Here is a 27,264-nt window from a genome sequence, read left to right as displayed (position 1 = left end):
GTGGATAAATCCACAGGATCTGATCAGGTGTACCAGACAACTCTGTGGGAAGCTAGAGAAGTGATTGCTGGGCCTCTTGCTGAGATATTTGGATCATCGATAGTCACAGGTGAGGTGCCGGAAGACTGGAGGTTGGCAAACGTGGTGCCACTGTTTAAGAAGGGTGGTAGAGACAAGCCAGGGAACTATAGACCGGTGAGCCTGACCTCAGTGGTGGGCAAGTTGTTGGAGGGAATCCTGAGGGACAGGATGTACATGTATTTGTAAAGGCAAGGACTGATTCAGGATATTCAACATGACTTTGTGCATGGGAAATCATGTCTCACAAACTTGATTGAGTTTTTTGAGGGAGTAACAAAGAGGATTGATGAGGACAGAGCAGTAGATGTGATGTATATGGACTTCAGTAAGGCATTTGACAAGGTTCCCCATGGGAGCCTGATTAGCAAGGTTAGATCTCACAGAATACAGGGAGAACTAGCAATTTGGATACAGAACTGGCTCAAAGGTAGAAGACAGAGGGTGATGGTGGAGGGTTGTTTTTCAGACTGGAGGCCTCTGACCAGTGGAGTGCCACAAGGATTGGTGCTGGGCCCTCTACTTTTTGTCATTTACGTAAATGATTTGGATAAGCATAAGAGGTACAGTTAGTAAGTTTGCAGATGACACCAAAACCGGAGGTGTAGTGGACAGTGAAGAGGGTTACCTCAGATTACAACAGGATCTTGATTGGATGGGCCAATGGGCTGAGAAATGGCAGATGGAGTTTAATTCAGATAAATGTAAGGTGCTGCATTTTGGGAAAGCAAATCTTAGCAGGACTTATACACTTAACGGTAAGGTCCTAGGGAGTGTTACTGAACAAAGGGACCTTGGAATGCAGGTTCACAGCTCCTTGAAAGTGGAGTTACAGGTAGATAGGATAGTGAAGAAGGCGTTTGGTATGCTTTCCTTTATTGGTCAGAGTATGGAGTACAGGAGTTGGGAGGTCATGTTGCAGCTGTACAGGACATTGGCTAGGCCGCTGTTGGAATATAGCATGCAATTCTGGTCTCCTTCCTATCAGAAAGATGTTGTGAAACTCGAAAGGGTTCAGAAAAGATTTACAAGGATGTTGCCAGGGTCGGAGGATACGAGCTACAGGGAGAGGCTGACCAGGCTGGGGCTGTTTTCCCTGGAGCGTCGGAGACTGAGGGATGACCTTATAGAGGTTTACAAAATTAGGAGGGGCATGGATAGGATAAATAGACAAAGTCTTTGCCCTGTGGTCGGGGAGTTCAGAACTAGAGGGCATAGGTTTAGGGTGAGAGGGTAAAGATATAAAAGAGACCTAAAGGGCAACTTTTTCACGCAGAGGGTGGTACGTGTATGGAATGAGCTGCCAGAGGATGTGGTGGAGGCTGGTACAATTGCAACATTTAAGAGGCATTTGGATGGGTATATGAATAGGAAGGGTTTGGAGGGATATGGGCTGGGTGCTGGCAGGTGGGACTAGATTGGGTTGGAATATCTGGTCGGCATGGACGGGTTGGACCGAAGGGTCTGTTTTCATGCTTTACATCTCTATGACTACTGTTTCACAGCACCAGGGACCTGGATTCAATTCCAGCCTCAGGTGACTGTCTGTGTGGAGTCTGCACATTCTTCCTGTGTCTGCGTGGGTTTCCTCCCACAGTCCAAAGACGTGCAGCTTAGGTGAATTGGCTATGCTAAGTTGCCCATAGTGATGAGGCATGTCGAGGTTAGGTGCATTAGTTGGGGTAAATATAGGATGACATGGTAGGGAAATGGGTCTGGGTGGGCTACTCTCTGAAGGGTTGGTGTGGACCTGTTGGGCTGAATAGCCTGTTTCCACACTGAAGAGATTCTATGATTTTTGCTTTGATCCTGATAGGGAACGGTTATCTCAGTTAACTGGTTTGTGATGCAGAGTAATACCAATAGCGTGGGTTCCATTCCTGCACCAGATGGGATTATCATGAGGATCCTGCCTTCTCAACCTCATGCCTCAGATTAATCACTGATAAGAGAGCAGGCCTCTGGGACAATGGCAATCTTTTACCTGAGAGTACTTTGACACTGATCTCATATCTGACCACAATTAATGAGCTGGGCACCATGTATTTAAAGAATATGTGTAGAATGGGCAAGGCTGAGAGAGCAAGAGTGAATGGGTGCAATGAATCACGCACTCGTCTTTTACTTCAGAGAGCAAGGTTCAAACGTTGGCTGGATACATTGCTAAAATCGAATGCGGCTACATCATATTCAACTCTGAGTGGGTGTGGGTCCAACATAAAACAGCTGGCACTCAAATAGCAATTGCCATCAAAATAGCTACAGCACTGAGATATGTCCTTCTGCAGTTAGAAATGCAATTAAGCTGAATTGTATATGGGGCAGAAACATTTACCTACTGTCATAAGCAGTTTTTTTAAAAAAAAGTGATTAGTGAATCAGTTTCATTTCTATTTACTGCACACTAACATGAGACCCACGTCTTGCTGGAATGCAGCATTAAGTGACAGGAATGTTTGCTTCCTGCATCTTTGTTTCAACATGTTTTTCCCTGTAACATTGCTGAATGTGAGAGCTGCTAATAATTTGATGGGGACAAAACAGGACATTTGTATCATTGTGAATGACAGCTTGTTTACCTTACTCTTAATCATCAAACTTCATCGATCAGAGGTGTAATGGGAAAAACAGGGAGGATTAGATTAGATTAGATTAGATTTACAGTGTGGAAACAGGCCCTTCGGCCCAACAAGTCCACACCGACCCGCCGAAGCGTAACCCACCCATACCCCTACATTACCCCTTACCTAACACTACGGGCAATTTAGCATGGCCAATTCACCTGACCCGCACATCTTTGGACTGTGGGAGGAAACCGGAGCACCCGGAGGAAACCCACGCAGACACGGGGAGAACGTGCAAACTCCACACAGTCAGTCGCCTGAGTCGGGAATTGAACCCGGGTCTACAGGCGCTGTGAGGCAGCAGTGCTAACCACTGTGCCACCGTGCCGCCCGTTTTGTGTCAAATCAGAGAAAGCGAAATAATTAGGTTGGAAGAAAAAGGGACAGGGGGTTAAAAACAAAATGAGACAGAAAGGAAAATTCAGAAAAGCATTTCAGGGTCCAACATTGTGTTGCCCAGGTTTTCTTGGATGTGGTTATGATGATCTGATCCAGTCGAGGTCAGAATGAGGCAAATGTGGTGCTCTGTCAGCTGCGTGATGGTAGCGCGTAGCTGAGCAGGATTACACAATGCCTGCTAGTTACAAGGGTGAAGCAGCATTGAAAAATTGCAGATACGTACTGAGGTTCTACCTGCCTCCGGTGTTTCGAAGGATGCGCAGAACGCTCCGTGTAGTTGGACTGTTCCATATCACCTGTCCTTCGTGGAGAAGTTTATGAAGAAAAACACCTTTGACCACAAGTCCATCAGGAAGTGATCAGCACGTAGTGTCCTCGAGACCCTTTAGGAAAAGGAGTGAGCGGATCCTATCGAGCAGACTGTTGAAGTCATTTGGCAGAATGTCTCATCGCCAGAATTTTCCAACAAGCACCAAGACATGGCTTGGCTGGTAGTGAGAAGGGCTCTGCCTGTGAGATCCTTTATGCACGCCCGGACTCTCAGCCACACCCCACTGCCTTCGAAGCGGCTCGGGGTGGGGGGGTGGGGTGGAAACAGGACTGTCACACACCTCCTTCTGGAATGTGCCTATGCAGAAGAAGTCTGGAGAGGAATGCAGTAGTGTTTGTCGAGGTTCTTCCTGAGCAGCGCCATGATGCGGGAATCCGTACTCTACGGTCTGTTCCCCGGGACACACAGCAAGACGAACGTCAATTGTGCCTGGAGGATCATCAACTTGGTGAAGGACACTCTCTGTGTGGTCCGAAACCTGTTGATCTTCCAGCTGAAGGAGTTGACCCCGACTGAGTGTTGCAGACTGGCACATGCCAATGTTGAGGACTACATGTTGAGGGATGCACTGAAGCTTGGGGCAGCTGCCGCCAAGGCACGGTGGGGAAAGACTACCGTGTAACATCTGCCTGCCTAAGAAGAACAAGGGGCCCACACAGTAATTTGGGCTCTGCTGCCGCATGGATATATGATTGATAAATGTACAGACCTGTATGTACAAATGATAAATTCTGATCTCTGTATGCAAATGTTTACGTATGTATGGCATGACCAATTGTACAGATCATCATTTTATGAATAAAGTATATTTTTGAAATTAAAAAATTTGAAAAATTGCAGATACAGCCACCTGCTTTTCTTAAAAGCAGTCAGTCCATCTGATAGGTGAGCAGTACTGAATAACACTGGAAATGATGGGAAAGGACCAGAAATGCAGATGATGCCGAGAAGACACTAGATACTTTAGTGATGGAGACAACCATGGTGTCTTTCCACTGGCCTGTGTTGAGCATCATTAGAGTAGGGAATGAGAACAGGTGACCAGGGAGATCAGAGTCCACCTTACTTTCAAATTTGGATGCCTGGCACCTTAGGAACTTTCATGCATCTTGATCCATCTTGCGTCTTGGCACCTATTATTTGCAGTTTGATGTATGCATTTGATGCCTGGATTTGCAGGGACCTAATTTGGTTTCCTGGCAAAACATCAGGCCATTAGACAGCTTTTGTATCCCAGTAAAGCTGTTCAATCTCCTTAGCTCTGTCTGTAGCAGCAGTTTTAGATTAGATTACTTAGTGTGGAAACAAGCACTTCGGCCTAACAAGTCCACACCGACCCTCCGAAAAGCAACGCAGCCAGACCCATTACATTTACCCCTTCACCTAACACTACGGGCAATTTAGCATGGCCAATTCACCTAACCTGTATATTTTTGGACTGTGGGAGGAAACCGGAGCCCCGGAGGAAACCCACGCAGACATGGGGAGAATGTGCAAACTCCATACAGACTGTTGCCTGAGGCCGGAATTGAACCCAGGTCTCTGGCACTGTGAGGCAGCAGTGCTAACCACTGTGCCACCCACTAGTTAATTTCACTCCCTTAAACTTTAAAACATGATTTTTAAAAGAAATGTCTCTACCATCAAATTTCCTGCACGCAGGAGTCAGTCAATCTGTCCTGATCCACCCATGTCAATGTTACAGTCAAGGAAGCACACCAATGGCCCTACTGTCTGAGAAAGCTGAGGAAATTCAACATGTCCACAATAACTCTTAGAAACTTTTATAAATGCACCAGAGACAGCATCCTATCCAGATGCATCTCAGCTTGGTTTGTAACTGCTGTGCCCAAGACCACAAGAAATTACAGAGAGTTGTGAACATAGCCCAGTCCATCATGAAGACCAACCTTCCATCCATTAACTCTGTCTACACTTCCTGCTGCCTCAGGACAGTGGCCAATGTAATCAAAGATTGCTCCCAACCCTGTTACACTCTTCCACCCTCCTCCATCAGGCACAAGGTACAAAAAGTTTGAAAACACAAACCAAACGATTCGAGAACAGCTTCTTCCCCACTGTTATCAGCTTTATGAACAGACCACCCATATATTAGGGTTAATCTTTCTCTGCGACTGTAACAATATATTCTGCATGCTGTTATCCTGATGTACTAATGACTACATATTGTCCTGATGTACTCATGTAAGGTATGGTTTGTCTGGACACCACACAAGACAATACTTTTCACTGTATCTTAGTACTTGCAACAGTAATAAAATCAAATCAAGCGTTTTAATTGCCCTCTTTCTGGGCTGGAGAATTTGCATTAGCAATTATGATGTCACAGAAAAAGGTATCAGAGTACCAGCTGTAACTGGCTGCTGTGATTTTAGCAAGCAATTAATGATAGCATACACTCAATGTAAAAGTAACAGAGAGGTTGAGAGTAAGGTGTTGTGCAAGGTATTACAGAGAAAATTGTCCAGCAAGGCTTGGTGATTAGCAACTGACATATGTATCCTTTTCTGAACAGTCTGGCTGATTTGTGAGTTAGCAATTGCATGAAATGTGAATTCACTCTTATATTTCCATCAATGTTTGAGACAACATCAACTATTATTTGTGGTCTGGAAATTATTGTCAGTGTAAAATTCCAGAAATACGCCATGGGAAATTGGTAGAAGCAAGCTGCTTTGGTTTTGAGGCAGCTCACCGAGGGGTTGCAGCTGGGGTCCTGGAACCAGGGAGCAAGAAATATTGGGAAAGGAACTGACTGGAAACCATGAGAGGCAGGTGGGAAAACAGAGCAGAGGATAATGAGGAGAGGTGTCTGCTTGTTGCAAGTTTAAATACTCAGAATTACAGCCTACCTGTTTTGAAATCAAACACTGATTTTACGCTGACATTCCAAATGTACCCACCTTTAAAGGTGACTACACTCAGCACTGTGATCTCCATGCAAATTGAATTCTGACCATTTTACAGTTTACCATAACATTAACACAGCAACATTGGATAACATGAAAGGTGGATTGCAATAGGAAGTCAATATTATTCCCATTCCTACTCTATCATTCTGACATCCAAAAACTGGAGGATCATAGAAACATAGAAGGTAAGAGCAGGGGTAGGCCATTTGGCTCATCAAACCTGCTCCCCATTCAATATGATCACAGAATGTAGGTTTGATCGGGGGCTGGAAGGTTCATTTCCAGATTTTTCATCACCATACTAGGTAACATCTTCAGTGAGCCTCCAGATGAAGCACTGGTGGTATAGCCCGCTTTCTATTTATATATTTGGGTTTCCTCTGGTTGGTGATGTCATTGCCTGTGATGGTATCATTTTCTTTGGTGATGTGATTTCCTGATATTTTTCACAGGAAGTGGTAAATGGGATCCAAGTCTGTGTGTTTATTGATAGTGTTCTGGTTCGAACCCAAGGAAACCCAAACATATAAATAGAAAGCAAACTAAACCATGAGTGCTTCGTTCAGAGGCTCACTGAAGATGTTACCTAGTATGGTGACAAAATGTCTGAAAACTAACCTTCCAGTTCAGCAAGCAAACCTACATCCAAAACCTCAACCTGAGCTACAAATCTTCTCAAAATGCGCTATCAATATGATCACATTTGATTATCCAATTCAGTTACCTGTTCCATCTTCTCCTCATCCTCTTTAACCCCTTTTGCTTTATGAATTATAACTTAACTCCTCTTTGAAAACATTCAATATTTTGGCCTCAACCAACTATCATCGTGCTAAATGGGACAGACTTCAAACAGATCTAACTACTAAGGACTAGCCATCCAGAATGAACTGTGGATCATCAACAGCAACAGTAGTGTTTTCCAAATCAATATGCAACCACATCTCAGCTCCGGAACATCTCTGCAGGAGTTCCTCAGGGTAGTGCCCTCGGCCCAACCATCTTCAGCTGCTTCATTAATGACCTTCCCTCCAATGTAAAGTCAGAAGTGGGCAATAAGCACCATTTGTGATTCCTCAAATACTGAAGCAGTCTTTGTTCAAATGCAACAAGATCTGGACAATATCTAGGCTTGGGCTGACAAGTGATAAGTAACTTTTGCGCACACAAATGCCAGACAATGACATCCCAATAAGAGACAAGCTAACCATGATGCCTTGATATTCATTGGTGTTACCATCACTGAATCTCCCACTGTCAATACCCTGGGGGTCACCATTCACCTGGACTCAACTAAACACAGTGGCTACAAAAACAGGTCAGAGGCTAGGAACAGTGCAGGAATAATTCCCCAAAGCCTATCCACTACTTACAAAGCAAAAGTCAGAAATATTCCCCATTTGTCTAGATGGGTGCAGCTCCAATAACACTCAGAAGCTTGACACTCTCGAGGACAAAGCAGCCTACTTAATTGGCACATCCACAAGCAACCATTCTCTCCACTGACACTCAGTATTAGCAGTGTGTACTATCTACAAGGTGCACTGCAGAAATTCACCAAAGATCCTTAGACAGTACCTTCCAAACCCACAAAGAAAATCAGAAATTGCTGGAGAATCTCATCAGGTCTGGCAGCATCTGTAGAGAGTGAAAGCAGAGATATTGCTTTACTGCCAGTGACTCTTCTTCAAAAGTACTTAAGGTTTCTGAAGAGTCATGCTAAATCACCCATAGTGTCCAGGGATGTGCAGGTTGGCTGGAACATTACGGGAATTGGGTGGGTTGGTCCTCAGAGGGTCGGTGCTGACTAGTCTAAGATTAAGGGGTAAGCCATTCAGGACAGAGATGAGAAAGAATTCCTTCACTCAGAGTTGTGAAGCTGTGGAATTCTCTCCCTCAGGAAGCTGTTGGGGCCAGTACATTAGATACATTCAAGAGGAAGCTGCACATGTCCCTTGCGACTAAAGGGAGCCATGGGTATGGAGAGAAAGCAGGACTGGGATACTGAAATTGCGTGAGCATCCACAATCATATTGAATGACTGTGCAGGCTCGAAGGGCGGAATAGCCTACTTCTGTATCTACTTTCTATGTTTCTAAGGGTCACCAGACCCAAAACCTCAACTCTGATTTCTCTCCACAGATGCTGCCACACCTGCTGAGATTTTCCAACCATTTCTGATTTTGTTTTTGATTTCCAGCAACTGCAGTTCTTTGATTTTATTTTCCTTTCAAACCCATAACCACTTCCATCTAGAAGGACAAGGGCTACAGATACATGGGAATATCACCACGTGCAGGTTTCCCTCCAAGCCACTCACCATCCTGACTTGGGAATATATCAGTGTTCCTTCACTGTTGCTAGATCAAAACCCTGTAATTTCCTCCCTAGGGGCATTGTGGGTCAACCCACAGCAGGTAGACTGCAGCAGTTCAAGAAGGTAGCTCACCACCACCCTCTCACAGGTAACTAGGGACAGGCAGCCAGCCAGCGAAGGCAATACTGCACCAGTGGATGAAAAACACTTTCTGTGGCAGAGAATTCCCCAAACTCACCACTCTCTAGGTGAAGGCATTTCTCCTCATTTCAATCTTAAATGGCCTACCCCATATCCTTAGACTGTGACACTTCAGTCAATGGAAATATTCTTCCTGCATTTACACAATCTAGACCAGTTAGACATTTACAGGTTTTTATGAGACCGCCTCTAGTCGTGTCAAACCAGCGATCAGACTGGTAAGCTTTCATGGCACTCCCTCAGAGTTTCCTTCCTCAGTTAACGAGACCAAAACCTGCACACAATAGTCACTAATGATCACCTTAATTATTTATTTACAAATGCAGGTGAAATAGTAAAACAAAAAAAACTTGCTTCATTGTCAGGATCGGAAACCATTCAGCTCCTCTGAAGTAGGTACCAAACTCTTCCTTTTTTGAAAATGTACTATTATGCTTCATTATTTTAACTTGTTCAGACATGTTGTGACTCATTCCCTGGGCAATTGGGAATTGAATGCAGACCATCTGACCAACTAATATAAAATCTACGATGAGAACTTTCATCTTTGTCTATGTAATGTTTACATATATTCTTGATGTGGACGTGCCGGTAGATCGGAATGGACAAGTCAAAAATCACACGACACCAGATTATAGTCCAAAGGGTTTATTGGGAAGTACTAGCTTTCAGAGCACTGCTCCTCAATCAGGCAGCTGTGAGATAGATTCTGATCAGGCACCTAAACTCAGAATCCACCTTCAGTTGACTGCAGATAACCCTAGCTGGCTTTTCACAGATAATATAACAGCAGGTTAAAGATTTCATCTCATCTCAGTGTCTTCAATCTCCAAGAATTCATAGTTTTGACTTGTCTAACCAGGTGTAATAAAACATCCAGTCCCATTAGTTACTTTGCCAGTGGACACCAGGTTTTCAGAGCCTGCATTATCTGCAACACATTTAAGAATTCATTAACACGAGGTAATCAAGACTTTTATTTCTTACAGTACAAAAATTCCCTGAATATGGATCATCGGAGGATCACTACCCTGTATTATTTTACCCAGTCTGGATGCAATGGGGCTCTCAAAGGATTAAAGTATTGATTTGCCTCAAGGCTGCAAGTACTCCTACTTGAATCTGTAATTGCTAAGACTCAATGCAGAGGTCTTACCCAGAATGTAGAACTACTGAAGAGGATGTTGAAAACCATAAATGCCTGTAACTTGAAAATCTATATAAATAGAAAGCAGTAAAATATAGGCTCAGTTAAAAAATGCCAAAAAGTTATGAGAGAGAAAGAAAATGTACATCTGGTATATCTTTTCAAGATATCATGTATTGAGTTTATATCATGGCTGTGGTTTAGATATAAGAAGCTTTGAAATCAGCATGTCTCCCATTACTATGGAGACAGACCATTCATATTGTGGAATGGATTCTTCAACAATAAAATAACCAAGCAGATGTCATTGTTCAAAAGTTGCAGTTCAGTTCCTGAGGAAGGTCTGAACACATGAATAATATAGGGGAAAGTGTGTCATTTCTCCATCTGCGCTGGGTGCATGAGTGTTCAGCTTTGCAGCTGCCAGAAAATAATGGTCCTTCTTTTGTTTGTGTTTATCATATAGGGTTGCTGCTTCTGTGCACCCAGACCAAAGTGTTGCATTGTAAAATTATGTAAAGTATATCATGGAAGTATTGAACTACCCTAAGATGACATGAGGACAGGTGACCAAATGGTTGGTGAAGAAGGTAAACTTTAAGAAATATTTTTCCACCAGCCCCTACCATTCACATCCTGGGAGTTATCGTTGACCAAGAACTGAACTGGATCAGTCCCATATATATAATAACTAAAGTGCATGTCAGAGGCTAGGAATTCTATTGTGAGTAACTCACTTCCTGTCTACCAACAACCTGTCTACAAGGCACAAGTTAAGAGTGTGATGGAATGATTTGCCGAGATGGGTGCAGCTTCAACAACACTGAGGACATCATCCAGGACAAAACAGCCTACACTACTGTCATCCCATTCACCCCTTTCAACATTCACTCTCTTTACCAGTGATGCTCAATACAACAGTCTGTCTACAAGATACACTGCAACAACTCACCAAGATGGGAATGAAAGATACTTCATTTCTCATCAGAATGGCCTGAGACTCAAATCTTCTTTTGACTGCAATAAATCTGAAAAAGACTCATCAGCAATTCTAACAACAACTTGGTGGTATTTGAAATTCTGACTACATAGCAGCAGTCACTTCTTTTCTGTAGAATTTGTTAAATTATTTGTAGATTCCCCTGGATGCTGTACATTTCCACTAAATTTGATCACTCAAGAACTGTATTTGTTTTGAAGTTACAATATTTGTCAAATGCTCTCAGACCTTAATAAGAAGTATCTCATTTCTTTTAACCCTTGTCAAGCTATTTTGTTATTGGCAATAGCTTGAATCAAATACAAAACTGTATTTACTTATCCAGCTTCTGATTTAGTATCTAGCTTAGGAGCAATTTCATATCTCAAATACATACATTTGTCTTCTGGTTGGCCTGTTATTAAGTTTGAATAGCAATATTGGTTCTGTTGCCATGTTTTTGTGTTGTGTTTCTTAAAAAGGTTTTTTACATCCATCCTCGGACAAGCCAAACAAAGACACACATGAGAATTCCTAGAAGCATGGTATTCCAACTGGAACTCTATCAGCAAATACGTTGAGTTAGACCTCCATCTACCATCCCCTGAGAAAAGGAACAGGAAGTGACTTCACCACAGGAAATAACCACCACAGGAAATGACCTCACCAACCCAAAGAAACCCAAACATATAAATAGAAAGCAGGAATTTTCAGCATTGCTTTGCAATGGGCCTGTGAAGTTGTTACCTAGTAAGGTAACGAAACGTCTGGAAATGAACCTCCAAGCTCAGCAGGCAAACCTACGTCCAAAACCTCAACCTGAGCTACAAATCTTCTCAAAGCTCGCTAAGACCTATGGGCGCAATACGCTAAAACCGGCCCGATAGTGGGAAACGAGTGCCACCCGTGAACAACTGTACTTCCTGTATGCCTTAGGAAACAGGTACTACCTAAACATCTTTGGTACAAACCTCCCCTTAACACCCCACTAGCTATAAGAATAGCAGAGCAAAACGGCTGCAGAATGCTTAAAGAAATGTTTAATGATACCCACAACAGACACCATACATACAACCGGGAAATTTTACATCAAAAATCTTTACTCAGTCATGCAACAGACCATGAATGGACAGACATAGTACAACCAAAGATATGAGACAGCAACAAACACAGAAAATGAAAAAGCTAGATTTGCAGAAAAAACTAGACAAACTTACACAAAATAACAATGACAACACAGATGCATGGATAAAAAACTTATCTGACCGACCTTTAACAGACACTGAAAAAGCCGTCTTAGTAAGAGGATTAAATTACAACTGCCAGGATGCGGACAAGAAAGATTTCTTAGCAGTATTAGAAACAACACTAAAAGACAACCAACTCACAGAAGAAACCCAACAAACCATCAGACAGGTAGTCAACATTCAGCAGCAAAAAAAGGAAACCCATTCAACACACAAGAAAGGAAAGCACTGGAAAGACAAAAAAAAAATTGTTATCCTACCTGCAGACAAAGGACACTTGACAGTCATTCTAAATCGAAGAGACTACATTGAAAAAGCAAACACATTACTTACAGATACCAACGCTTACCAACAAGTGGCGAGAGACTCGACTCACAACCAGAGAACTGCATTGCAGCCCTACTCAAAAAATTCAGAAATCTGGACAAATAAATAAGACCAACTTCCAAAAAATGAAAACAGATGGATCCAATACACCATGCTTCTACAGATTACCCAAAATTCACAATCCAGGAGCCCCCCCACAGACTCAGTCTCGATACCTGGAAACCAGCTTACAGACTGGCCAAGGAGCTACACCAAAGACTAAAACACTTAGTAGAAGGGTCACGCCACTCCATCCACTCCACCCAAGAATTCCTGAAGACCAAAGACACTAAGATAGAAGAGAATGAAATAATGGTCTCCTTTGATGTAACAGCCCTGTTTACTTCAATCAACATTAACCTGGCCAAGGAAATACTGACTACACTATTAGAAGACCCAAAGACACATACATCAAACACCACTAACTTCATCAAGGAGAATATCATCAAGCTAGTGGACCTATGCCTTACCACCCACTCCAGCTTCAACAACAAAACTTAAAGACAAACCAACGGAACACCCATGGGATCTCCGATATCACAGTTCTTAGCAGAGGCAGTAATGCAGAGACTTGAGCAAACAGCTCTGCCAACCATCCAACCCAAACTCTGGGTCCGCTATGTGGATGACACCTTTGTCATCACCAAACGAAACAAGATAGAGGTAACCTTCCAGACCATCAATAATATTCTTTACTGACATAAAATTCACTAAAGAGGAGGAAAACAACAACAAACTGCCTTTCCTAGATGTTACAGTAGAGCAAACAGCCAATGGGGAACTTCAAACCAGCATCTACAGGAAAACACACATACAGACCAAATATTGAACTACAGAAGCAATCATCCCAACACCCACAAATGAAGCTGCACCAGAACATTATTCCAACGAGCCAACACACACTGCAGCACAGAGGAACTACGCAGAGCAGAGGAAAATCATCTATACAGTGTATTCAAAAAGAACGGGTACCCAATGAACACAGTCCGCCGATTTCTCAGCAACAAACCCAAACAAACAGACAAAACATGTCCAGAAACCCTAGCCACTCTCCCCTGCATCCAAGACATCTCAGAAATGACTGCCAGACTACTCAGACCCCTTGGCATCATGGTAGCCCACAAACCCACCAACACATTAAAACAGCAGCTAATGAACTTGAAAGACCATATACAGACAATGAGCAAAACTAAAATCATTTACAAAATACCGTGTAACGACTGTAACAAACACTACATTGGACAAACGGACAGAAAACTAGCCACCAGGATACATGAACACCAACTAGCCACAAAAAGACATGACCCTCTCTCACTAGTATCCTTACATACGGATGAGGAAGGACACCACTTCGACTGGGACAACACATCCATCCTAGGACAAGCCAAACAAAGACACACACGAGAATTCCTAGAAGCATGGCATTCCAACTGGAACTTTATCAGCAAACACATCAAGTTAAACCCCATCTACCACCCCCTGATAAAAGGAACCGGAAGTGACTTCACTACAGGAAATGACATCACTAACCCAAAGAAACCCAAACATATAAATTGAAAGCAGAAATTTTCAGCATTGCTTCACGAGGCCCACTGAAGATGTTACCTAGTAAGGTAACGAAACGTCTGGAAATGAACCTCCAAGCTCAGCAAGCAAACCTACATCCAAAACCTCAACCTGAGCTACAAATCTGCTCAAAGCTCGCTAAGGGTTTTAATTCTATAGGATCAAAATGCTGCGGTGCACTAGTACCAGAAGGTCAAAGTGTATTAGTCCTGCCTTTTGTAAGTAAATTGTAAGATTCCCATCTTTGTCACAGCTTCTTTAATTATTCATGCTAACTGCAGTCTAAATGATTGAATTACAGAGTGAATCATGCAATCTGTGAACATGGAACAGTACAGGCCCTTCGGCCACCAATGTTGTGCTGGCTTTTCATCCTACTCTAAGATCAGACTAACCTACATACCATTCATTGTACTATCTTCCATGTGCCTAAGAGTTGCTTAAATGTCCCTAATATATCTGACTCTACGATGACTACTGGCAGTGCATTCCACGCACCCACTACTCCCGTGTAAATAACCTACCTCTGACATCTTCCCTAAACCTTCCTCCAATCACCTTAAAATTATGCCCCCTCATGACAGACATTTCCACAATGGGGAAAAGTCTCTGGCTATCCACTCTATCTATGCCTCATTAAAGCCTGTGACTTTAACAATAATCCTGTTTCCTTAATGGCTTTACTAAATTATTCCTAATTTTCATGGATCGACAAGATAAATCCCATTCCACACTTTTCCATAGATAATTCCTGCTGTGTGTAACACTGCTAATAATCTCTATTCCATGAGACCTTCCTTCTGCAAGGATCAGGTTGTTGGGGAGTTAAAATAAATCCTGTCTTGCCTATAGTAGCCATGTCCCCTAGTTCTGGGCCTCTTAACATTCACCTTATCGAGTCCCCTCAGGATCTTAGATTTTCCAAACTGCAATGGAAACAGGTGCAGCCAATCCAACTGATCCTCAGAAAAAACCTACACCCTCCACCGTCCCAGGAAGGAGTTGAGTGAACCTTTTCTGAATTGCCTCCACTGCAGTTATACTTTTAATAATCATTCATGAGATATTGGCATCACTGGCTGGGCCAACATTTATTACCGACCCCTAACTGCCCTCAAAAAGGCAGCGCTGAGCTGCATTCTTAACCTCTGAAATCCATTTGGTGTAATCACCTACTGAATGCTGCTGGTAAAAAATGAGGTCTGCAGATGCTGGAGATCACAGCTAAAAATGTGTTGCTGGTTAAAGTACAGCAGGTTAGGCAGCATCCAAGGAATAGGAAATTCGACGTTTCGGGCATAAGCCCTTCATCAGGAATCCTGCTACTGAGGGGGTTTCAGGATTATGACTCAGGATCTTGGTTGATGGAACATACTGTTGCTACTGAGCCGCAGTGGTGGAGGGAGTGAATGTGGGTTATTATTTCCTTTTTAAATGAGACCAAAACCGAACTTGGTACTAAAGATATAGTCTTATCAATTTAAGGAGCAGAGCAAATGGATTTTTAATTAGCAGCAGGTTGGGATGTTGATGCCAAGCTGAGATCAGCCATGATTATATTAAATAACAGAGGGTTTGAGGGGCTGAGATCTTGTCAAATTGCTTCAGGAAATCCAAGTACATCACATTGACAGGTTCTCTTTTCCTACATTCCATTCCTTAAAAAAAATTTCTGGCACATTCGACAGACATAATTCTCCCTTTCACTAAACCAAGTTGACTTTGCCCAATTCTTTGCACTTATGTCTCCACACAAGAACCCCATTAAGATACTGAATTGACTCAGTGGTAGGACACAGTGGGGTGGCTGGCACCTTTTCAGTCTGGAAGATGATTTGCAGTGCTGCTAACCAAGGGTCATAACACATTTTTTAAATATATACTTAGCCTAAATGCAAGGTGTTGTGAGAAGTTATATAAAGTTTGCAGATAATATAAAACTTGCCAAAGTTGCATTGATGAGGATAACTAGATTTTTCTGCTAACAGTATGGTGAAATGGACAGAAGCATGGCAAGATGACATTTAGTGTGAATAAGGAGAAGATAAAGTACTTAAGATAGTGTGTTATAAATAGATTTGAATGTTGAGAATGAACAAAGACAGACCTATGGCTGAATCTTAGTGAAAATTAACTGCAATTTGAGAAGACGATAAGAGATGTGCTGTCCCACGGTGCAACCAGTCTGTCTCTCAAACAGGTTAGGCACAGCTGGTGCTCACTTAGGGACTGGATGTACAGTGGTGGCATACAAATGGTGCATCAGGCAAGATGCAGATCTCAAAGTCTTGGAGAAGGGTTATATTTGAAGGGGAAGGGGTCTGCAGGTCACCAAGGAATACCCTTTGTAGGGATTGGAAGCATCTCTCATTTGTGCATCTGTCAGCAGCCTTTGACACTCCAGACTCACATCTAACATCCACCTCAACTTTAAATTCAAATGCTGCAAGAGCTTCTCACCCATTTTTAGCCACTACACATTACTTCTATCATTTGATTACAACAGACACATCACCCGAACAGTGAGGAAGACATTCGATTCTCTCACAGGGCAACGTCTCACTACAGAAAGCAGGACACTGGCATTTGCCCAGGCACTATGGAGGAGGCAGCACATCACACATGGACCAACTACAATCAAGACATTGGCATCAAATGGAGCTTGAACAAATGGCAGTATGTTCCTGCCTTGTCCCTTAACTCCCAGCTCACCCTCATTGGAATGTGCCATGATCTGGTGACAATGTGACCAGTACCTCTTGTATTCTACTGATTCTGAATTTCTCCATTCAAGACCCCAAGACCTGTCACCTACCCAGGTACAGCACAGCTCTGTGTGAGCAACACTGCTGCATTGATGAAGAAACTCCATCGTTCCATCCAATAATTACAACCACCAGTTCAGATATTGACACCACAGCCAGCTTACAGGCCAGGACAGATTTCTTTATTCATTCATGTTAGGCCAACATTTATTGCCCATCTTTAATTGCCCAAAGTGCAGTCACATTGTTGTGGGGCTGCAGTCACATGTAGGCAAGACCAGTTAAGGATGCAGATTTCCTTCCCTAAATAACATTAGATGATCTGCACATGGCAAGTTAATGGGCACATGTGAGCTGAGACGAGGCTACAATGATTCATTTGCCAGCTGATACAGTAGACACAGATGAATTGTTCATGAATGGTGCACAAGGTAACATCCTCATGTTTAGTACATTGTTCTGCCTATCAGACAGACTCATTTCTTAAAATCGTCCAGCTCCATTCACAATGCTGAGCTTTCTCACCATAGCCTCTGCTTCAACTCCCTGCTGCAGATGTACCTCAAACACAATCCCTGCATCGACTGGAGACTTTACGTAGACAGGTAACCAAATCCTCTGTTCTCCCTGTCAAAATGCAGCAGTACTCCCTGCAATTCCAATCTCTTACAACACTTCCAAAACCTAGGGAAAAATGAGGACTGCAGATGCTGGAGAGTCAGAGTTGAAAAGTGTGGCACTGGAAAAGGACAGCAGGTCAGGCAGTATCCAAGGAGGAGAGTTGACGTTTCGGAGACTTCCTGAAGGGGTTATGCCCAAAACTTGGACTCTCCTGCTCTTCGTTTATTGCCTGACCTGCTGTGCTTTTCTAGCACCACACTTTTCGACTTCCAAAACCCTTGCAAGTTGTTTCAGAGGGAGTGCAACAACACAAGTCAGATAAATCACTGGACCTGCAAGGTTAAGCATCAATGGTGATAGGTCTCCCTTGCAAGTGCACTTAAGTTCTCTAGTGAGTGACAAGCAAATGCTTTGAATGGCTGTGTATCCCATGCAACTGTCATTCCAAGCATGGCGTACAATTAAAGAACCACAGGCTATACATCTTAATTTTGCACTTCTGATCTCAATCTGTTCCATTTCTTATTTTAGGAATTTGAAACTGAAACACTGAGGAGCCTATCTATTTTTCAAACAATCTGTATTTTAAAGTTTAAATGCTCTCTTTGAAAGAAGGGTTGCTTTTTGTTCTCTCCTGGGTAACTTAAACAGTTCTTCACAGGCCTTGCGCTGAGAGCACAACACTTTGGTTAATGCTGCTTCCTGCAGACTGTTGGGTTGTATATATGGGAGTCGTGAAGACCTGCATAAAAATTTGTTTCTCTGCAGCAGCTGATCTTTGCATGCTGTCTGCCAGGAACATGTATAAACAAACACAATGACGCTACTGGTGTACTTCGATGCTTTTGCATTTATCTCTCTATGTAATCTATATTCTAAGAACATTCAAATAATCCTCTTCATTTCAGACAATGCTATCAATTTCTTACATATAGCATGATCTCCAAGAGCAGGACATTGTCTAATTCAGTTACTTCCCAACATCTTGAGAGCACTTGTAGGAATTGTAGGACAAGTTGTTTCCACCTATTAAACATAAATGAAGACTATTCAACATTTTGAGTATTCATCTATTATTCAGAAAGACCACAGACTTGTATCTTACCTTCATATATAGCTTACCTTGGTGCTACAGCACAGTGCTCTTACCTAAAGAATACTGCCAAATGTGGTCACATGGTAGGATTTGAATTCAGAGTCATACAATATAGAACAGGGCCTTTAGCCCATCGAGTCTGGCCTGACCGAGCTACATTAATCACCCATTTTCAGCATTTGGCCCATAGTCTTGAGCATTATGACAAAAATCTGGAATGATCGTCTAATGATGACAATAAAATTATTGTCAATTATCTAAAAACCCATCTGCGTTGTCCTTTAGGGAAGGAAATTTCCACCCTGACCTAGTCTGGTCTACATGCAACCCAAAACAATGTGATTGACTTAACTGCCTTCTGGACAATCAGGGTTGGCCAGCAACTCTAAATCTCATGAATAAAAGTAGTACTGAATCTCAAACTAAATTCTACAAATTTGTTTGCACCCTCCAAAAAGAACTGGGTGTTTCATACAACTATATTAACTGGATAAAACCACTTCAGTAGAAATGTACAAACTGCTGAGATGGTTTCACTGGGGCTGTTTCCACCTTCCTACACAACAGTTGGGTTTAACCAACTGACAAAATTTTTTCGTTCAGACTAACTATTTTAAGCTTTACATTCAAATCACATTTTACATTCACATCACAAATTCCTGAACTAATGGGCGATGTTCGTTAAAAGCCAAACCACACACCTTGGGAATTCACTTCTAGCTTTCCTTAAATGTAATGTACACCAGATTATTTCCTTCCACAACCATGTTGAATGGTGGAGAAGGTTCAAGGGGCCAAATGATTGCCTCTGTTCATTTCATATGATCTCCAGTCTTTTGTTTGCATGGCAATATATTGTGTAGGATAATAGATGCCTAATAATATCACAAAGCATAATGGTAGTAAAGCTTGTGCAATTTATTAAGATCCACTGAACTCCAATACATTACTGCCTTGTAACAATCCTAAATATACATCTATATATTATTGGAAGTCTTGGGATGGCACTTCGCCCACTAATCTTATATCCCTTAGACAGCTTTCAAAGAACACATTAATGGAAATTGACAATGTTATAAAAAGAAACTGGAGAATCCCTACATCAGCATTTAGAAAGAGAATGCCTTTCCTCATTGGTTGTAAAAGTGTTAGTGTCACATTTGGTTCATGAACCCATTTAATCAAAAATTCTTCCAAAGTAAAAGAAATACTTCCCTTGACCCTAGTAATTAAAAATTGTAATATCCAAAATAAGCTTCACTTTTTAAAATACTACACAACTGATTACATTTAACCACTGATCATCTTTCATAATGTTTATAATTGAAGACCTCAGCTTTGCCGCAACGTCTTAATGTTTATAAAGGATGAAAATGATTCCACATACGGCTATTTTTGGCTTTGAATTACACATTTCAGAAAGTGCATTAAGAGGAATGTCTTTCAGCATTCAAATTTAAACTTAGGTTAATTTTGAATGCAGATTTCAATTAGTACCTTCTTAAAAATGTAAACACTTGAACTGCTACTGAGTGTGTGAGAGTGCATGCGAAAAGGAGAAAATGACAAAGCACCAAATTCGCTGTTTTCCCAGTTTCCAACCTGTGCACAGATTCATTAGGCTGTCAGAACTGGAAACCCAACTCAGTGCTGTAGGGTCCATATCTTCCACGATCTGCATGAAGAATTCACCCAGTCAAATTTTCTACAACCTCGACCTTCGGGGAGAAGGTACAGAAGCCTGAACACACACACCAGCTGGTTTCTTAACAGTTTCTACCCTACTGTTGTTAGAATACTGAATGGACTCTCAAACTGTTAACAGTCACCTGTATGTGCGTTTTTGTTTTTGCCGCTGTTTACCTATTACTTATTTATCTATGCTACTTAACTCTGTGATCTGCCTGTATTGCTCGCAAGACAAAGCTTTTCGCTGTGCCTCGGTACACATGACAATAAATTCAATTCAAATCCTAGTCAAAACATTCAAACCTCAGCAACTTTCACTGCCTTGGCACTATATCTACTATAAGGAATATAATAATACCATCTAATGGTGATAAATTCCAGAATCACCATACCCAGTTCATTTCTCAATGCAATGAGAAGTCCAAATAGACAAGATCCTCAGCGAAATCCCATGCTCTCCAAATACTGTTGACTTCCCTAGATAACAATTTCAAATGGTAAACTTTTGAGTATTTTCATGTTTCAAAGGGCAGAGGATAAATACTATACATTAAAAAAAAGGAATATTTTATAAGTACAACTTGCAACTATATACAACTGGTCAAGAGAGCACCAGAATTATTGCGAACAAGGTCACACTAACAGATCAGCTGATATGGGCAATAGCACAGAGGTATACGGCTTTGGAATCAGACCCTCTTATATGCCAAACAGAAATGTAAAAAGACTACTCGGTTAAGGCTTTAATAGAATTTTACTTCTGTCAGTTATCCTCTACATGGCATAAATACCTCTAATATTAGAAGTTGAATATCCTCCAACTCAGGGGCAGTTCCTCTGAAACACGTTCTTTTTAAAAAATCTTCCATTGCTGCATGTTTGTGTGTGTGTAATCGTTATCAGCTGAATAACTATAAATTTGCTTGTTAATACATACCATCAAGGCTAATAACAGAAGGCACTAAAATTGATAAAGCAAATTCAACTTAACTCTATTATAGAGCACCATTTTCAAAAGATCCCAACTCGTACGTAGAACAAATGAACAGGGAAGTACAAAGTAGACATTTATACATCAATATATGGGATAACAGCATGTAAAAAGGTGACTGCACAGTACAAGGTAGGAAATTCTACAATATGTTTTTGAAAAGTTCCAGACACAGTCCTGTAGGCAAGGAAGAGTTATTCACACTTTCGTACATAATTTGGACTGATACCCAGTAGTGACAAAGGTGCTTAGTCTCTCTTGGAGGACCAGCCCCTCAGTTTTAATACATGCATAATGAATGTACAGGGCAATTAGCTAGCTTTTCTTCTTAAGTAATGGCTCTGTCAAAATGCATTCATATAAATTATAAATTTCAAAGCCAGAGGGAGAAAGCAAGTTAAGATAACTTTCACTGCCTTGGCATTGTATGTATAGTTAGGAATATAATAACACTATCTTGTTTAAATAGTGAATGCATTTTTCTAAAGTCAAACACTTCAACTCTGACAAAGTAAAACAACAGAACTACAGGGCTACATCAGCAAAACAGAATTGTAGGATATTGGTGAGTAATTACAAAGTTCCATATTGTTAACTGATCTGAGCTGTGTTGGGACAGAAGTAATTTAGGTTCCTCCACAGTTAAAGAAACTCAGGCTACATTCATCTGCCTACCATAAAAAGAATGGTACTGAAAAATCTACATACAGATAGACCCACTTTCCAATGGCATGTGCAGACATTCAAATGGATCAAAAATAAATGAAACCCAGCAAAACAAAAAGCATTTTGATACAGCTGCCATTTATATTTCAAATGCATTCTGAAATTAGCCCAGAAACTGCAAAACAGAAAAGTATTTTTAAAATCTCTTTGAATATGTTATGACACCTTCAAAACGAGTGGAGTTTGCAACGACCACTGCACCCAGGTCCTTTCCACTAACTGTATATATTCACAATAAGAATTGACTAATGTGTTTCCAAAGTAAAAGCCACTAAGCAAGTAAGCAAGTGCTTGGAAACCACCTTGAGATTTGAAGGTCATCTACCACAAACTTCTCTCATTTGCAGGCAACCAGGGGGCAGTCAAGGTAAATAGCAAAGGACTAATCAACAGAACTGATTAAGCCTAACCAATTACCTGCAGCAATGTTGAAAACACAAGCTTTCAGCAGCTTTAAAGTGAAATTGTAACTTAAATGCAAAGGCACACCACCACAAATATCAAATGCACTGGGCTGGAGCCAAATAAATCATTGTTTTCGGAACATGTTACCCATTTCTAATTCACAGCAATTATAAAAACAGTAGGTCTGAGGGTCACTGAAACATTAACTGATTTCTCTCCAAAGATGCTGCCAGACCTGCTGAGCCTTTCCAGCAACATCGGTTTCTGATTTAAAAAAAATGTTCAGTGTAAAACACTTCAACAGGTTTTGACATGATATGTTACATTCACACAGTATCATAATCCCCCAGCTAGTTCTTGATTTATGAGGAAATGGATTTAATTAACAGAAATATGCATATCTCACATAGGCCCAAAGAAATTAAAAGGTTTTGGTGTTGCAAATTCAAGGTGATTTTTAAACAAGGAAAATTATTTTAAAAATGACAGCACATTGCATAAAATTACATACAAAGTCAAAATTAAGAACCCTTAATGCATTAAATCAAAAATAATCAAAATACACAATTTTGTCAGCATCATAAAAGGGTAAAGCAGCTTTAGAAGAGAGCTGCCTCAGACTTTGAGTAGCTGTTTTTTTCCTTTACACATTAAAGATTTGGGGTCTTTTGCAATACTGCTCAAAAAACATCAGCAGCGTATTTATTCCTCCTGCAACACCTCTTCTTTCTCCATGCAGTTGGGAAGCTTTTAATAGCTCAATGTCAACGTTTAACAACCTAGTCAGCAGCTTCAGTTGATAGTCTGAGTGGTTGGGATGCCATCAAGAATGGGGTTTCTTGATACAGATGTTCAACACTTGGATGATGGCTTGACTTGTGCACACAGTCACACCTTGAGCCAGTTGTCGAGCCAATAGCCAGCTCTCAAGCAGCTGAAGGTTGCAAAGTTTTTCTACAGATTGTTGAAGCTTGCCGTGCTACCAGGTGGGGCTGACATTATACTTGTGGAATGTGGAATAAGTTTCAGCAAGGATTGAGAGATTTCAGATAAGTGCATGGGTTATTTTCTCCAGGTCCTGTATCAATTGAAATGTTTCATTAAATGCCAATTGATGGTGAATTTTGAGGTGGATAGGCATCAGGCAATTCAATATGCGCTAGCACAGGAGGCCACTAGAGCAGTGCTTCGTCTCAATGTTCTATCTACACGTATTTGTGTGACAGTTCCTGAAACCAAAGTGAACAGCAGTACTCTGCTGTTGGGTAGACATGGTGAGTGAAACTGTGTAATGTGTTGGCTCTGCTGTTCCAGACGGTACCTGCCAATTTCCAGAAGAAATACATTTTCATGTTGACTCTGGTGTACTGGATGTATTGCTGGTGGGTCAACATCAGTGACACCAACATATTTTGGCATTCAATCACGACTGCACGGTTGGCCTCAATGTTCTTCCCTGGCATTTGAACTGTTCAGGTGGAAGACTGAAATTACAGTCTTGGCAGTGTTTGGTTGAAGTCTCCATTTTCTGAACTAGAATTCCAGAGAACATAGATCTTCAATGAGTGTTTTCCCAACATCCTGAACTTCTTTGCTGGACTGTGGCTTCCCAGGATAGTTAGCATATGTGAAGAGCTGTAACTTTCGAGAGATCTATCATATTGAACATATCCAGTACAACCACTGATCTCTGGGAGTCAGTTGTTGGAGATGCTATGAGCAATACTGCACAGTCCTGTCAAGTTACTGATTGTAGAGTTGACATAGACATCGGGTTTCCACACAGCAAATGCTAATGAAGAGTTTCGGCAGTACGCTTGCCCATCACAATGTGTCACAAGTTCAGGACAAGACAAAGCTGGACTGCTTCCTATGACATTACAGGACTTGCATGTTACAGGGACAGGTGTAGTTACACACAAGTTGAGTGGCTTCCTTGGCTTAGCAATGGCTAGCATCTTAGAATGGCACCAGATGCTTGAAATGGTGCTTGTGCCAAATGTTTCGGAAGCAGCTTTGCTATTCACTTCCTGTCATGTGATCCAGTTCTTCGAGAATTCTGGGTAAATCCTGGACTTTCTAACCATTGGACGTCTCATCACTCATTTCTAGCCAGGTTGTTCTGACTATAGGTGCCTTGTTTAAAAAGGAAACAGATATTAGCCAATTTAGTTTACAAGGATTTGGAGCTCAAATTTGCAGACTAAACATTCAGTTGAGATAAGTTGGCTACTTTAGCCAAGATGCAGCTCTATAACATTTACTGTGTCCATTAAGCCACACAAGATTGCAGATTTGTATGCAATTTTAAAATGTAGCGTAGATGAGAAAACAAGATAACCTGTTCCAGGCTAGATGCCCCACTGATGTAAATATACTCTACATTATGGAGTAGTGAGGCAAACTGAGCTTCAAAATATCCACAGTTGAGTTATTCAAACATTATTGCATTTACTTTATTATAAAACAAGAAATTATGTAACTTTCTGTACTGATTTTTATTCAACTCTCATTGAATGTTAAAAATTACAAAAGGATAACACTCTGCTTCAGGCTTCCTCATACACCTCCGCAAATACAACACTGCTACTGCTGGTGGAAGAGACATACAAGGATCCTCATGAAAAATCTAACATAAAAGGGGGATTTGTTTTTACACAATCTACAAACAGGGAGTTTCAGGGATGATGAAGCCATAGCACTAGAGAAGTCAATTTCTTTTTCATATACAAAAAAGCACACAGATTGACTGGAGTTGAATATTCATAATGAATATATGTGCATTCAAAAAAAAAGCCAGGAATGATATTCCTCAACAGTTTGTTCAGGCACAGGACAAAACTAAAATTACAGAAAAAAGTTATGGACAGTTCACTAGTGTTTGCTCTTCTTGGATTTCTTGTGAGATCGATGTGGGGATCTGGACTGAGATCTTGATTTTTTGGAAGATTTTCTGGGTGTCCTAGATCGAGATCTTTTGGACCGTTTCGGCGTCCTTGAACCAGAACGAGATCTACACAGAATTGTAAAAAAAAAAATCATATGATTGACCATTACATATCTACTTTACATAGGAGTTGAAATGCAGAATTGTGCACAAGCACAGCACAGTGTGTTATATACTTGCATTTATTTCACATCTGTAATGTTGCAAATCAGTACAGAAACATAACCAAACAACTAATTTTAGCTCAAGAAGAAATTAGGATGTATCAGAAAACTCAGTAAAATTAGTAAGTTTTAAAAGGAGTTGGAAAAAGACAGAGGCTGGATTAATTTTAATGCAGCAAATTCAACAAGTTTAAAGGTATTCAGGTACAATATCCAAATGATGGCACCTTTGTGATGATGCACATGCTAGATTTCAGGTGTTTCCAAACTGCTGGAAAGAAACACTGAGACAAGGCTTTTCGCCCTCCATTCGTCAGGACTGGGAGGGAAGAACTCAAGTTTAGAAGGAGAGCACTAACTTATGCAGCAGAAAGGCTGCTGATTGGTTAAGTCATGGCCAGCATAGTAATATTTCAGGAACTGTTAACTGTCAATCTAGCCAATGACCAACTGGTAGCCTCTGACTGCACAACACATTGCCATGGGGAATGCAGCAGACAGTAGCAATCCATTGCCCTTTCTCAATGAAAAAGGTGTAACAGCTCAAAACAGGGTCATGTTTATGAATATATGTAACTTTTAGGATACGTTATCTCTGCGATGTGGACTGCATGTTAAAATGATTTCTGGTGTAATTCTTAGAAAACTCTGGACTATTTACTAAATATTCCCAATAGCTGAGTCATCCGTAGCACTGGAGACTATGCCCAACGTTCACATTTTTGAAAGACATTCCCCTTCTAAGGTTATGTGAGGTGCACTGCAATCATGGTGGCTCAACATCCTTGGGGTTGCCATTGATCTGAAGCTCAACTCTCCACCACAAACACAGGCTACAAAAGCAAGTCAAAGGCAAGGAATACCGCAGTGGGTAACTCTCCTGCTGACTCACCAAGCCCATCCACCACCTACAAGGCACAATTGAGGAGTGTGATGGAATACTCCTCACTTGTCTGGATGAGTGCAACCTCAACAACACAATGCAGCCCGCTTGATTGGCAGCACATCTACAAACAATCACTCCCTCCACCGTCAACACTCAGTGGCAGCAGTGTGTACAATATAAAAGGACGCACTTCAGATATTCGCCAAAGATCCTCAGACAGCACCTTCCAAATCCATGATCACTTCCATCTAGGTCAAGAGCAGCAGATACACAGGAACACCACCACCTGCATGTTCCCTTCCAAGCCTGAATTGCAAATATATTGCCACTCCTTTACTATCACTGGATCAAAATCCTGGAATTCTCTCAGAATGTGGAGGGCAGCAGTTCAATGCACCACATTTCCAAGGGCAACTAGAGTTGGGCAATAAATACTGGCCAGCTAGCAATGCCAATGTCCTACAAGTGAACAAAACATAGATAGTTTTTCACCCAGTTGCTCAATACAGTAACTGATGATTAGCAGAAGACTATTTATAAAGTTGCCAATAGGTTTGATCTTGTAGCACGTGGAACTGTAGGAATCGCAATGTGTTTACTGAATATACCTTGTGGTAGTTAGCAGGAGAGAGCGTCCACTGGCAGATTTCTCAACAAACAGAGAAAAGGTAACTTGTTTAATTATTCTTTTCCAATGGTCAATTTGAGCTCAGGACAAAGTTTATTGAAGTGGGTAAAGAATTTCTTTGATGCAGCTGTACAGTCAAATGCAGCAAGTGTATAATC

At 41.4% G+C, this 27,264-nt stretch overlaps 1 protein-coding gene across 4 annotated transcripts in view; it reads right to left on the bottom strand.

Moving 5' to 3' along the window:
• Positions 1-23,088: 23,088 nt before the first annotated feature.
• LOC132821765 (U2 snRNP-associated SURP motif-containing protein-like) overlaps positions 23,089-27,264 on the bottom strand; it is an 86,612-nt gene continuing 82,436 nt past the window's right edge. For 3 of the 4 annotated variants that reach the window (XM_060834520.1, XM_060834519.1, XM_060834521.1), the window contains one exon: positions 23,090-25,494. In XM_060834520.1, coding sequence (XP_060690503.1) covers positions 25,356-25,494 — 139 coding nt within the window. In that variant the 3' untranslated portion in view covers positions 23,090-25,355. Of the gene's footprint in view, positions 25,495-27,264 lie in introns of all 4 variants that reach the window. The other variant, XM_060834522.1, reaches the window with a different exon arrangement.

The sequence above is a fragment of the Hemiscyllium ocellatum genome, chromosome 13 (assembly GCF_020745735.1).
Source record: "Hemiscyllium ocellatum isolate sHemOce1 chromosome 13, sHemOce1.pat.X.cur, whole genome shotgun sequence".
Taxonomy (NCBI): Eukaryota; Metazoa; Chordata; class Chondrichthyes; order Orectolobiformes; family Hemiscylliidae; genus Hemiscyllium; species Hemiscyllium ocellatum.
Note: the sequence above shows the minus strand (reverse complement) of the source record. Positions and strands in the feature narration are given on the sequence as shown.